Source organism: Frieseomelitta varia, unplaced genomic scaffold, assembly GCF_011392965.1.
Source record: "Frieseomelitta varia isolate USP_RPSP 00005682 unplaced genomic scaffold, Fvar_1.2 scaffold_339, whole genome shotgun sequence".
Lineage (NCBI taxonomy): Eukaryota > Metazoa > Arthropoda > Insecta > Hymenoptera > Apidae > Frieseomelitta > Frieseomelitta varia.
In genome coordinates, this window is record NW_025110078.1 from 149,475 (window position 1) to 163,489 (window position 14,015).

Below are 14,015 nucleotides of genomic sequence, written 5' to 3' on the forward strand. Positions count from 1 at the left end.
ACACACACACACGTATACATGAGTTATCTAGAGTTTCTATTATTGGATACGTGAAATTTCATAGACACACAGAAACATACCTGTTATTCAGTGGAAAAAGGTAAAGCGAGTAATCGTCACGTTCCTTAAGGCATCCTTTAGGTTCAAAAAACATGAATATTTTTTTAATTCTCTCGATGCTGCTTGCACTACCATGGCCATTCAAGGGTGGCGTCTGTTCGTCTGTACGGGGATTGTCATCGTCCGGATCGGGAAGTCGTTTAATTCTGGGCAGTGGACCAGTCTCCATCGACAAGTTATTGATTGTACGTGCCGCTGAGCATTGCATAGGCATCTCGTCTAGGGGCAAGGTTTTCCTCGTCGGCGACTGAACGTTCTCGTTCCCGCGTAACGAGTTCCTTCGCGAAAGATCGCTAATCCATCGCATCTTTAAAACACATCGGCAAACACCCCGTTAACGTGCCTTCTAACTTGTCATTTCATAATTTACCTTCTACGATCGCAATTTTTTATTGATCAGTGGCAATTTCTTTAGGGAGAAAAAGGAGAAACAGAACGTGAAATGAGTTTTGCGGAAAGAGTGGTGAAAAAAGTATATGCTAACAAGTTCGTCCTTTTTTTCCCCTTTTTTTCTGAGAAACTATAACTTTTTTGAAATTCCGAGCACTTGGACATTTAATATAACACAAATTTTTTAATCTATGGCACACACCACTCGATAAACTTGTCCAAGCCTCGTCGACTACAAATGTTTTCATCTATTATAATATAATGATAGATGAAAATATTATAAATATAATACTATAATATATACTATAATATTATAAATGGAATACTATAATGTATACTATAATATCATAAATATAATACTATAATATATACTATAATACTTTAATATTATAAATATTATTCTAATATATCATAATATGATAAATATAATACTCTAATATATACTATATATACTATAATATTATAAATATTATTCTAATATATTGTAATATTATAAATATAATACTATAATATATACTATAATACTATAATATTATAAATATAATTCTAATATGTTATAATTTTATAAATATAGTACTATAATATATACTATAATACTATAATATTATAAATATAATTCTAATATATTATATTATAAATATAATACTATAATATATACTATAATACTATAATATTATAAATATATAATATAACAAAATAATATTATAAAATATACTATAATGTAATAATGTTATAATACTATAGTATTATAAATATATAATATAACAAAATAATATTATAAAATATACTATATTGTAATAATGTTATAATACTATAATATTATAAATTCTACTTAATATACTTATTTTAATTATATTCGTATCTCAATATAATTTCAAATTAATCGCGTCGTAAAATAGTCGAAAGTACATATCTGTCAATTTCGAGATCTCTCAATAACCAATCTTCGTGATTTAATCTGCAATTTTTAATAACGAAACCAACGTACAGATTGTTTGAATTCCCGAAGCATTCGATTCCCTATAGAGTCGATATGAGAATACGATCAGAAAGAAGAGAGGAAGAATTCGCGTTTGAGAATATTTTTGGCAAGACCCACCTGATTAGGCGTTGCTGTGTAACGTCGTATAGAGGAGCTACGGCTCCCGATGGAATTATTAGGGCTGAGGCTACGATTATTGCTTGCTAGGACGGTCGTTCGATTATTCGGCGTGTCGCTTTGCGTGTCGTTTCTTATCGAACCGTGTAAATAGCCGCCGTTGAAGCTGAAAGGTAATTTTACGAGAATTACCACAGTAAAGGGGAAACTGGAGCATAAACACGATCGTCTGTTCGTTTCGTCGCGAGCAACACGTTTCAAATACGTGTATTAAACCGCCAATTTGCATTGTCTGCATATTTTGCTTTGAGAACGTCCGCCGGCATAATAATTCGACGAGAAAACAGTATTAAGTAGTTGACTATGCAGTGGATATTGTGTTTGGTCATGTGCACAAATAAATTATGCCTCGTTGCTGCATGAATATCGAGTTATTTAAGATAGTACCTATACGTAAGCAGTGAGACGAAACTTTATTCATTTGCTATGTGTAATATAACTCGATATACTTGATAATATTTCTTTAAATTTATATTAATTTATATTAATAATATTTTTTATATATTAAATATTTATATTAAAATATATAATATATGCATATTTTATATATTTATATTAATTTATATTATAACATATTTTAATTTTTATTAATTTATATTAATATTATTTTTTATATATTATATATTTATATTAAAATATATAACATATACATATTTTATATATTTATATTAATTTATATTAATAATATTTTATTCGAATGTCAATTTTTTTCTAGTTGCCCATTTTTTCACTTCCACTTTCTGTTTTAAATTATGTTCACTTTACTAATTACCCATTCAATACAGTAGTTTTGGTAGCTTTGAAGAAATATAATCTTGCCAAATAAAGTTTTAATAATCTTTGAATACTTGAAGTCAGTAAATTCTCAGTTACCCTGAAGATATGAAACAACATTACGCAACGTTGAGTCGCATGCCAGAGTTGTTAACGGACGTGAAATATTTATACCAGGTAACTGCAATTAGCTTTAACAGAGATTAATGTTTACTTTCTGCACAGTGATTAAAAACTGATAAACGGCGATATTTTTAGAAAGTTAACGCGAGCCAATAAACTACTTGCAATCACTTACTAACTCTAGACAAAACTCGCACGAATTATTAAAACTCGGAGCTAGAACGCGAGCCAATAAACTACTTGCAATCACTTACTAACTTCCTTCTCGGAGAAATACGTAAATTTAACTAAATTTCACTAAATTTTAATAGATATTATATATTTAAATACTTATTTATTTATTTAAATATATTATATATTATACATATAATAGATATTATATTTAAATATTTATTATATATTTATTATATTTTAAATATAATGTATTATATTTTATTTTATTTTAAATATATTATATTATATTATATTATATTATATTATATTATATTATATTATATTATATTATATTATATTATATCATATCATATCATATCATATCATATCATATCATATCATATCATATCATATCATATCATATTATATTATATTATATTATATTATATTATATTATATTATATTATATTATATTATATTATACTTTATTTTATTTTATTTTATTTTCAATATAATATTTATTATATTTAATATTTTCAATATATTATTTATTATATTTTATATTATATTTTTATTATAAATATATTATTTATTATGTTTTAAAAGTAAACGTTATTTTATAAATACCTTGCAACCTATACTATCAGATTTTACTGCAAATACAATCACCATAAAGCGCACGAGACAAAAAGTGTTTCATACACAGTACACTTATGTAAGATATTCATAAAAATTTCCGAATATAAATGTCCGGTTATTCTGGCGATCGTTTTATTACCAACGCTGTGCTTTTATTGCAAAAACTTACGTTGGATTGGAACCAAGTAGAGTGCTCCGACCGTTATTTAGGACAGTGGCTCTACCAGGGGGATCGTCTTCCGTTTGCGACCAGCGTTTCCTCCTCAGCGATGGCCGCGATAATTTCCACGAGTAACCCCTTTGTATCCTTGGTGGACTGTAGCGAGGGAAATGATCGTACAATTCGATTTCGCTCTTGTTTGCAATTTACTTGGGAAATAAACAAGTGACGAATAAGAGGCATCTACCTTGAACTCGATGACTCTCTCGTCGATGGATTAACGACAGCTGTGACGAGGCTTATTCGTCGAGGGAACTGGCCGGCAATGAGATTTTTAGTTGGTATTCTGTTTGAAACGTCTGGTAGCTTCAACAGGCCGGAAGGAATACTACACTGGCTCTGCGAAACGATATTCTTACAATTACACATAAATCTTTTTTGGGGGAGGGGGGGCATGTCAATGAGAAGAACGTATTTTGAAAATATATTTTGCATAATTTTTCGGAGCTACGAAACTTTAATATTTTAATTGTTGATCATTTGTTGAGACAGATAAGTAATCGTGGCATCGTTGGAATTTTAATTTTATATTGTCTGCCTCTACTTTCACAGTATCGAGTTCATTTTTGCCAAATTATATTTGGAGATATAAATTCCAAGTATTATAATTCAAATTATCTATTATAATTATTTTATTAAAGTAGAAAATTTTAAAAAATATGAAATTTGGAAATATAATTCAAATATTATAATCCAAACTATAATTATTTTACTAAATATAAAATTTGAAAATATAAATTCCAAATATTAAAATCCAGATTATATATTATAATTATAAATACCAAATATTATAATCCAAACTGTATATTATAATTATTTTATTAAATATAAAATTTGGAAATATAAATTTCAAATATTATAAAATTTCAAATATATAATCCAAATTATATATTAGAATTATTTTATTAAATATACAATTTAGAAGAACATAAAGTTTGAAAATATAAATTCCAAATATTAAAATCAAGATTATATATTATAATTATAAATTCCAAATATTATAATCCAAATTATATATTGGAATCCCCTCGTTAAAGTAATATTATACAGATACTCTTTCTGTCGAAAATTTGACAATTTCGAATATCTTTATAGCCAATATATATGTATATATATTATCCAAATCCAGGACACGTAAAATCCAAACCAAACAGTTGCACCACGACACTTTGAAACATCGTTCGAGTTACACCCTCCTCCCCTATAGCACCTTATCATATTATCATGCTAGTGTCGGTGCTGGAATTGCGAAGAAAATAGTAGAAAAAAATAGTGTACGTACGCCGGATCGATCAATTGACTCGATGGACAAGGCGGCGGTAGGATAAACAGCCCGACAATTTAAATCTCTGTAGCCGACGTCGAGGGTGGTGTTGGGTGAATCCTGAGGGGTGGCTGCCGTGTGGGTAATTATCGGTGGCTGTCCAGCTGCGCCCATCATCTTGTTCTCCTTTTGAATGTTGCACTTCGGCTCGTCCATCTGATGCCTCCACACGGTGTTCTGCTTCTCCCTGCTGTTGTTGTCTTTGTACTTGCGTAACTCCTCCGCGCTCTGCCACGAATTCTTTCGATCCTAAGTTCGAAACATTTGCCAACTTTGAGCAGAGGTCGTGTCGTAAGTTCCTTTTCAATCTTTTTTACTTTCTTGTTTTGTTTGTTTTTTTTTTTTAATTACACGTAATTTTTTTTTTTTAATTACACGGATTTGCAGCTTTTATAAATTGGACAATTTGTCCAGCCAGAAAAGGAATAACAGAGAGTCGCAGGGTGTCTCATTTTAATTGATGATCAAATTTATGTTTTTCTAAAAATGAGATCATGCGGCACGACGTTCTCTTTAGAAAGATACTAACTTGTGTATGTCGAGGAATTATCGTAAAATAAAGGCATTCGTGTCGAACGTTCGTTGTAACATCTTTCTGACGATTTCAAGTTTCAAAGTTCATATCAACGAGAATACTAATCGATAAAGCTTAGTTATCTCTCCATCGAGGGTTTAAAGCGAATGTTCAAAAGGAACATTTGTAGAGATCTGCAAGAAACAAAATGAAGAGCAAATTGGAAATCGAAGTGTAGCGAAAGCGAGAGGCAACGTGAGAGCTGGAGTGAAAAATGAAGTAAGAGGAGAATAGGGGCAACCTCGTTACAGAGATAAAACGAGGGGCAAGACCTTGCTGGTGAACAAACGACCAAAGTACAAAAACGACTGAAATATGAAATATCGTCGACAAAAATTGGAATGTTGTCGAAACATTTTTGACATGGTCCCAATTCCGTCGATCTTGTATCTACAAATTGTTACTCTTCCAAATAACTGTGCCTCTGTCAAAAGCAACGATAACAGACGATTTCTCTGAGAAGAGCTTCTGAGACTGAACAATTAAAATGTTTTTCTTTTTTTTTTTTTCTTTCATAGATACACGCCTTATAATATATTATATTTTATTTATTATTATTATATTTAATTATGTAAATTATGTAGATTCAATTTGTATTATAGTATTTATTTTAATTGTTATCATATTTAATTATGTAAATTATGTGGATTTAATTTGTGTTATATTATATTATATTTATTATTACATTTGATTATGTAAATTATGTAGATTTAATTTGTATTATAGTATTTATTTTAATTATTATATTTAATTATGTAAATTATGTAGATTTAATTTGTATTATAGTATTTATTTTAATTGTTATTATATTTAATTATGTAAATTATGTAGATTCAATTTGTATTGTAGTATTTATTTTAATTATTATTATATTTGATTATATAAATTATGTAGATTTAATTTGTATTATATTATTTATTTTAATTATTGTTATATTTGATTATGTAAATTATGTAGATTTAATTTGTATTATATTATTTATTTTAATTATTGTTATATTTAATTACGTAAATTACGTAGATTTAATTTGTATTATTTATTTTAATTGTTATTATATTTAATTATGTAAATTATGTAGATTTAATTTATATTATAGTATTTATTTTAATTATTATTATATTTAACTATGTAAATTATGTAGATTCAATTTGTGTTACATTATTTCTTTTAATTATTATTATATTTATTTATGTAAATTATGTAGATTTAATTTGTGTTAAATTATATTTTAATTGTTATTATATTTAATTATGTAAATTATGTAGATTTAATTTGTATTATATTATATTTTAATTATTATTATTATATTATATTTTAATTTGATTAATGGTATCCCTGTCCACCGATCAATAAATAAACCTCTCTTGATAGATTGCTTTTTACTCTCTTTCTCTTTCTCTCTCTCTCTCTCTCTCTCTCTCCCCCTCTCTTCTTCGAGCAAATTGCTTCTCGCAGAGAATGTTTCGAAAGTGTTGGTGTACAGAGCTGAATGGGGGATGATCGATAAAGCTCCTAAAAAGATGCAAGAAACTCGTGACGAACCTTCTGCAAGTTCTGCAAGTGTACACTGTCTGTCCACTTCGTTGTTATTTTCGCGTGATTAATGTCTCGGAAGAATACGCGAGATGATTGATACAAGACCTCGCCTACGTATAACTTCGGTAGCGGTTTGTACATTGTGAGTCTGTTGTGACTCGTTGTTTGGCAAATATCCCTTGTCCAAGGATTCGGGGGCAAAGAGAACTATGGAGCTTAGCCTAAAGGCCAAGGTTGCGTTCGATTCGATTATTCTCTTTGCAAGTCGTTTTGTTGGTTTTGAAACCAAAGTGAGGGAAGACTTCGAAGATTTTGCTTAACATTTCCCTCCATTCTTATCTCATAGAAATCGAACTGTTTGTAACAAATTACCTTCGTACATCAATTTTATTTAAGAGTCTCTTCGTTGTTATTTTTTTTTTATAGAAACACAAATCATCTTGTTCCCGACAGATGGACCAGTGGATTTTTATGCATATTTGTTATTTTGGGGAACGAAGAAACATCCAAAACATAAAAGGACCTGTTATTACAATATTTAACTCTTCGCAGAAATGAACCTCTCCGACCTTTAATCTCCTCAATTAATTAAAATAATAAATGTACAATAATTGTAATGATAACTGACGAACGTTATTGCTATATGAACCATTACTACTACAATTATAATTGGACACGCAATGATAAATATAATTAAATATTATTTTCAACGTTGTTGCAATTAAATAAAATAAATATATTAATTTAATTTCATTAAACAATTAAATATTCTGATTAATTTAATTTAAAGTAAATATAATAATTAATTCTAAAATTTAAATTAAATATAATGCTTAGTTTATATAATATATTAATTTAATTTAAATTAAATATACTAATTAATATAAATATAATATAATAATTAATAATATATATAAAATTATATATACATATATAAAATAATATTATAATTAATTTAATTTAAATTAAATATAATAATTAATTTAATTTAAATTAAATATAACAAGTAATTTAATTAAAAATTAAATTAATTAGTATATCTACTTTAGATTAAATACAATATTTAAATTCACATTAACTGTCTCAATTAATTTGAATATAACTGCGACAAATTAAATTATCGCGATCGTCTTACCTGCGTGTAAGTGTCGCTGTCAGTGATCGAATGTGATCTCGATATTCTCGATGAACCGTCGTCGCTGCCCATCCCAGCCTCTTTCGCGGCGAGCCTCGCCATTTCTCTCTGTTCGCGTTCCCTCCTCTCGTTCCTCTGGAAAAATTTTCATCGATATTTTCGCAGACAACGAGCAATCGAACGAACCAGCCGAAACCATCAGATTCATATTGATGGCCCGTCGCTGTTGGTTACAGAACACTTGAGAATTTCCATTCGCTTCGCCGTAACTGAATATCAATCGAAACGAGCATTGATATTAATTGCCAACCGTTTAACAACCGATTCGATAAGGGGAATTAGTTTAAGCCCGGCCAGAGAGAGTTAATGACGATTCTTTTTTCATCGTTGAAATTCAAAAGGAACTTGAGAGGTTTGAATGGTTTAACAATCGTTCGTTATGAATCGTATCAATGTGTTTGTTAGATGTAAAAGTATAATATATTTATACGTGTATAAAATGTGACTTTGATCTTGGGTAGATTTCTCGACGTATCGTCCGTTTAATTGAAGCATGATTATTTTATTAATTGAGTTTTCAAATTTATTAAATATAATTAGTTTGAAAATAATTCAACGTAAATTTACTTTTAAATTATTATTAAATTATTTATTCTGCGTGATTCAATTTGATAATAATATATTTACTTTTTCCAACAGGGAAATACTGAAAACAAAATTACGAGAATTATCAAGTTGAAAATGTTACGAATTTTATGTTACAGTGTTTTTCATTTGCAGTTTTAACCACTTGACAGATTACGGACCGTAACGAGTGACCAAAACCGTACACAATAATTCGCCGCTTTCTTCCTCTATATTATTTTCTTCTTCCTCTATATTATTTTGTTTTAAATGTACTTAAAACTGAGGAAATACTGCAATTTTGGGACAAAAAATTCACGACGTGCGTGGCGCAAGAAGTTGGATTTCCTCCGAACATTAAATGCACGTCTCCAGAAATTCTTCTAAATATAAACGTACAAGTCAGGGGACATAATTGAACAAATGACGATGGCAAATTGCCGATAATTTAGGCTGCGTAGCAATTTCTCTTAAAAAAAAAAAAAAAAAAAAAAATGCTACAGGAAAATAAAGATACTTTCACTCTCGAAAATTGTAAGAAATTAGAAAACTATATTTTCCAATAAACTAGATCCAACGTGATTCAAGACTGAAGTCTCCTCTTTGTAACAACCCCCATAAAATTTGACGTATGATTATTTCTCAACGTCCAGTGTACGTAATTTGAACGTGAAATATAAAAAAAAATTTCCTACTCTTCAACGTGACAACTGATAATACCTAACAAGACCTAATAAAAAATCTAGCAAAATTCGACGCACAAGAGAAAAGAAACAGAAAAGTAATTTGTAACCAACGAATATCGTAAATAAATTGCAGTCGGCCAGCAATTTCAATGAAACTGATAATTAACGTACCTCCGAGGAGAATCCTTCGACGAGAATGGCGACCAGCAGATTGAAGAGGACATAATTCCCGAAGGTCATCAGCGCGACGAAATAAAGGGCTGCCCAGTGAGACGTTTTCTGCATGCCGTTGAACAATACGACGTTCCAATCTTCCTGGGTCAGGATCTACGTGAAAAAGGAAGAGGCAAAGATTTTCCGTTAAATGTACCTGGAATTGCTTGTTCTGTACATCAGACAGACAGAGAACCAAGTAAAAGGAGAAACAAATAAATAAATAAATAAATAAATAAATAAATAAAAGGAGAAGAATATTTCTGAATTCACGACAAAACGAAAAATTGAAAAGCTAGAATAAAATTGTTCTGTCCTGTTGAGTCTGCTTTTAATAGTAATAGTAATATTTACCGTTTTTAATAGTAACAGTAATATTTACCGTTTTTAATAATAATGGTAATATTTACTGTTTTTAATAATAATAGTAACATTTACTGCTTTTAATAATAAAAATAATAATATTTACTGTTTTTAATAATAATGATACTAATATTTACTGCTTTTAATAATAATAATATTTACTGTTTTTTAACAATAATAGTAACATTTACTGTCTTTAATAATAATAGTAACATTTACCATTTTAATAATATTTACAGTTTTTAATAATAATAGTTTAACATTTACTGCTTTTAATAGTAATAACAATATTTACTGCTTTTGATAATAATAATACTAATATTTACTGTTTTTAATAATAATAATAATATTTACTGCTTTTAATAATAATAATAATATTTACTGCTTTTAATAATAATATCTACTGTTTTTAATAATAATAGTAACATTTACTATTTTAATAATAATAATAATAATATTTACTGCTTTTAATAATAATATTTACAGTTTTTGATAATAATAGTAACATTTACTATTTTTAATAATAACAATAATATTTACTGCCTTTAGTAATAATAATATTTACTGCTTTTAATAGTAATAATATTAATACTAATATATTTTAATAATAATAATACTAATATTTACTGCTTTTAATAATAATAACAACATTTACTGTTTTTAATAATAATAATAATATTTACCGTTTTTAATAATAATACAAATATTTACTGCTTTTAATAATAATACTAATATTTACTGCTTTTAATAATAATAATACTAATATTTACTGCTTTTAATAATAATAATACTAATAATTACTGTTTTTAACAATAATAACATATACGATTGTGATTTGAACAAGTCAGTTTGTCTACGCAACCGTGTCAAGTTGAAGGGAACGAAAAGAAAAGAAGAAAAAAAAAAGAGAGAACGAAGAAGACAGAGGCGAAAGATAGTGATTACAGTAAAAATCGTTTGTCGCCTGGTATTCTTAGTCTACGGTATATAATATATAATTTATATAATATATATATATAGTTACTTGCGCCCACTTGATCGCGAATTTCTCTCTCGCGTTCAACGCGCTCTCCGTTCGTTCAAAGGCATATTTTTAGTCTTATTTTTGCCCGCGTTGCAACCAGCATGACAACGTTGTGCGGTTGTTTATTTATTGAAAAAAAAAAAAAAAAAAAAGAAGAAGACGAAGAAGAGGAAGGGCAAGATAACGATCACGCGACAGAGTGACACCGGCGGAGCCCGTGTAATCGATTAAGCTCCTCTCGGTCCGGCAATCGAACCGTGCTAATCGCCGCGACAAACAAATCGTTAATCGCTCCCTCCGTTTTAATTCCATCGTCGCGAGAAATCGCTCGAAAACGGCGCCGGAGAGAGGAAATAGAAACGAAGCGCGCGAACGGGGAGAGAGAGAGAGAGAGAGAGAGAGAGAGAAACTCGTCGACACGCTGCTAGAATCTGTTACGTACGCATTGTTAAGCGGTGCGTAGAGAGGTGAGCGAGAGAGAGAGAGAGAGAGAGGAAGAAAAATAGAAACAGTCAGAGAGGAAGAGAGAGAATGATAGCGAAAGGAAGAAAGAAAGAGAGAAAGAAAGAGAGAGAGAGAGAGAGAGAGAGAAAACATCCCGTATATGCAGTATACATATTTCAAGAAAATTGAGCTGGAACGCGATGGAGCGAGAAAAGCTGGAGAAAAACTGTGCACAATATTATGTAACACATGTACATGTATATATAGATATATAGACACGAGTAAAATATAAATATAGAGATACAGAGAGTTACAGATACAGATGCAGATTATATAGATATATATATATAAATATAGTGTAGAATAGTATATAGACATGGAGACACGTAGATTGAGACACGAGTTGGAGTAACAGAGAAAGAGAGAGACAGAGAGACAGACAGATAGAGATAGATATAGTCACAGGCATAGATAATAGACATAGACACAGATATAGATGTAGATATACAGGTGCAGATATATAGATATATATCATGTGCATGTAAAAAATACTTAGCGCATGTAAAAGTAGTATAGTGTACATATTATTTTATTTTTCGGTGTAAGAGTGTGTGAGAGAGAGAGAGAGAGAGAGAGAGAGAGAAAGAGGGGAACAGTGGTACCTGAAAGACCGTGACAAGTGCCCAGACGATGTCGTTGAAATGTTTGCGATCACAGCGACACATTGGGTGCCGCGAGACAACCTCGGCACAGGTGCAGGGCCGACTCCGGTCCGCCCACATGCAAAACTTACCCCCGAACAGGTACATCCCTAGGATGCTGCAACCGAGACAATCCGCTGGCCTAAAGTATCACCGCGATGAACGACGAACAAGGAGGAGAAATTGAACGAGGGAACGAAAAAAAAGGATGTAAGTACCGATCGCCACACACACACACACACACACCGTGAAAACATCCTCGTTCCTTCCTTCTTTCGACTGAATTTTCATAGAGCCATCCTACTTTCTTCGGCATAACACTCTGCGATTCGACCCGCATTTTTTTTTTCTCTCTCTCTTTTCTTTTCTTTTCTATCACCGCGTTTGCGAAGCGTAGCTTTTGAAATTCACGACGCAGATTTCGTCGATACAGTATAGTGTTCAATGTTCTTTGCATCGACTCGATTATTCGACCGAATTTTGTTCTCTGTACGATACACGTGTGTGTGTATAAATGTTTCGAAACGTTAGGCTTGTCAATGTGCGCATTTCTTTGAACTTTTCGCAACGAAATTTCCAAATGTTTTGTATAACATACTGACGATATTAACCTGGACCTAACTTACGCTGGAACTTTCATAGAAAAAATAAATAAATTTTTCATTTCTTAATAATTAAAGAAAATGTTATTAATTTGATTCAACAAAAAAAACATTTAACTTCTTTAATAATTAATTAAAAGAAAGATGATACATTTTTCTTTACTTCTTAATAATTTCCATCCAGTGATCCATCATATACCGACGAGGTCAAGAAGAAAGCGACGAATCTATTGTATATCGGTTCGGTCACTCGTTACGGTCCGCGAATCAGTTGCCAGCGCAATAAATATTTTTACATTTCAGGTTTAATCAACACCTTTAATCGGCACATCGTTACGACATACTGCCAATGAAATTTCTTACGACACACACAAACACACACAAACACACGTAACGTATTCAATGGAACATTCCGCTGCAAACAACCAGCAACAGTGAATCGTCGTACATATACATACATACATAGCTCGACGAAAACGCGGACACGCGTTTGAATTTGTACGGTATCGATCTTCTTCTCCGCACAACGGAGAAAACCGCCGGCCGATTCGAATGTAAAGCTATGGCAAAAATATACGTATCCGGGTTACGTAATCCCTTAAGCGGCGCTTTCGACGTCGGTTCGAATGTGACCGTGAATATTTCAAGGCGGTAATTTCCAGCCGGAATTGCAGCAGCTCGCCCAGTTCGCCAGTTGCGTTAGTCTCGCTTCAGTTTCGGTTGTTCGTCGGCCGTGCGAAACATCACTATGCGCTGTCTGGCCGGCCCGTTGGATGGAAATTGAAAATTGTATTCATGCATTTAAGGATACGAATTATGCGGACTATGCTCTGCCCCGGAGATTTCCAAGGCCGAGCTTTTTAACCACTTGCGCTGGCAATTGCGGACCGTAACGAGTGACCCAACCGTCATACAGTAACGAGTCTTCTTTTTGAATTCGTCGATAAAAATTACCAAGAAGCGACAAATTTATTATTTGTTTTGCCCAGGTTATAGTTAAATATATTTAAAACTGAGAAAATATTATAATTTTGGGCCAAAGTTAATCACGTGCGCTGACAACTGATTGCCGACCATAACGAGTGACCGAACCGTCATACAGTAACTAGTTTTCTTTTTGAATTCTTCGATAGAAATTACCAAGAAGTGACAAATTTATTATTTGTTTCGCCTATGTTATAGTTCAATATACTTAAAACTGAGAAAATATT

The 14,015-nt window shown here is 30.7% G+C and overlaps 1 protein-coding gene across 6 annotated transcripts in view; it reads right to left on the reverse strand.

Annotated features, from left to right (window-relative positions):
* LOC122530335 (voltage-dependent T-type calcium channel subunit alpha-1G) overlaps positions 1-14,015 on the reverse strand; it is a 166,987-nt gene that overhangs the window by 13,959 nt on the left and 139,013 nt on the right. For 4 of the 6 annotated variants that reach the window (XM_043657186.1, XM_043657187.1, XM_043657183.1 and 1 more), the window contains 8 exons: positions 12,164-12,320; positions 9,629-9,784; positions 8,148-8,282; positions 4,861-5,151; positions 3,766-3,917; positions 3,528-3,674; positions 1,610-1,775; positions 81-427 (listed from right to left, as the gene is read on the reverse strand). In XM_043657186.1, the coding sequence (XP_043513121.1) occupies positions 81-427; positions 1,610-1,775; positions 3,528-3,674; positions 3,766-3,917; positions 4,861-5,151; positions 8,148-8,282; positions 9,629-9,784; positions 12,164-12,320 (1,551 nt within the window). The remainder of the gene's footprint in view (positions 1-80; positions 428-1,609; positions 1,776-3,527; positions 3,675-3,765; positions 3,918-4,860; positions 5,152-8,147; positions 8,283-9,628; positions 9,785-12,163; positions 12,321-14,015) is intronic. The other 2 variants (XM_043657189.1, XM_043657184.1) reach the window with 1 other exon arrangement.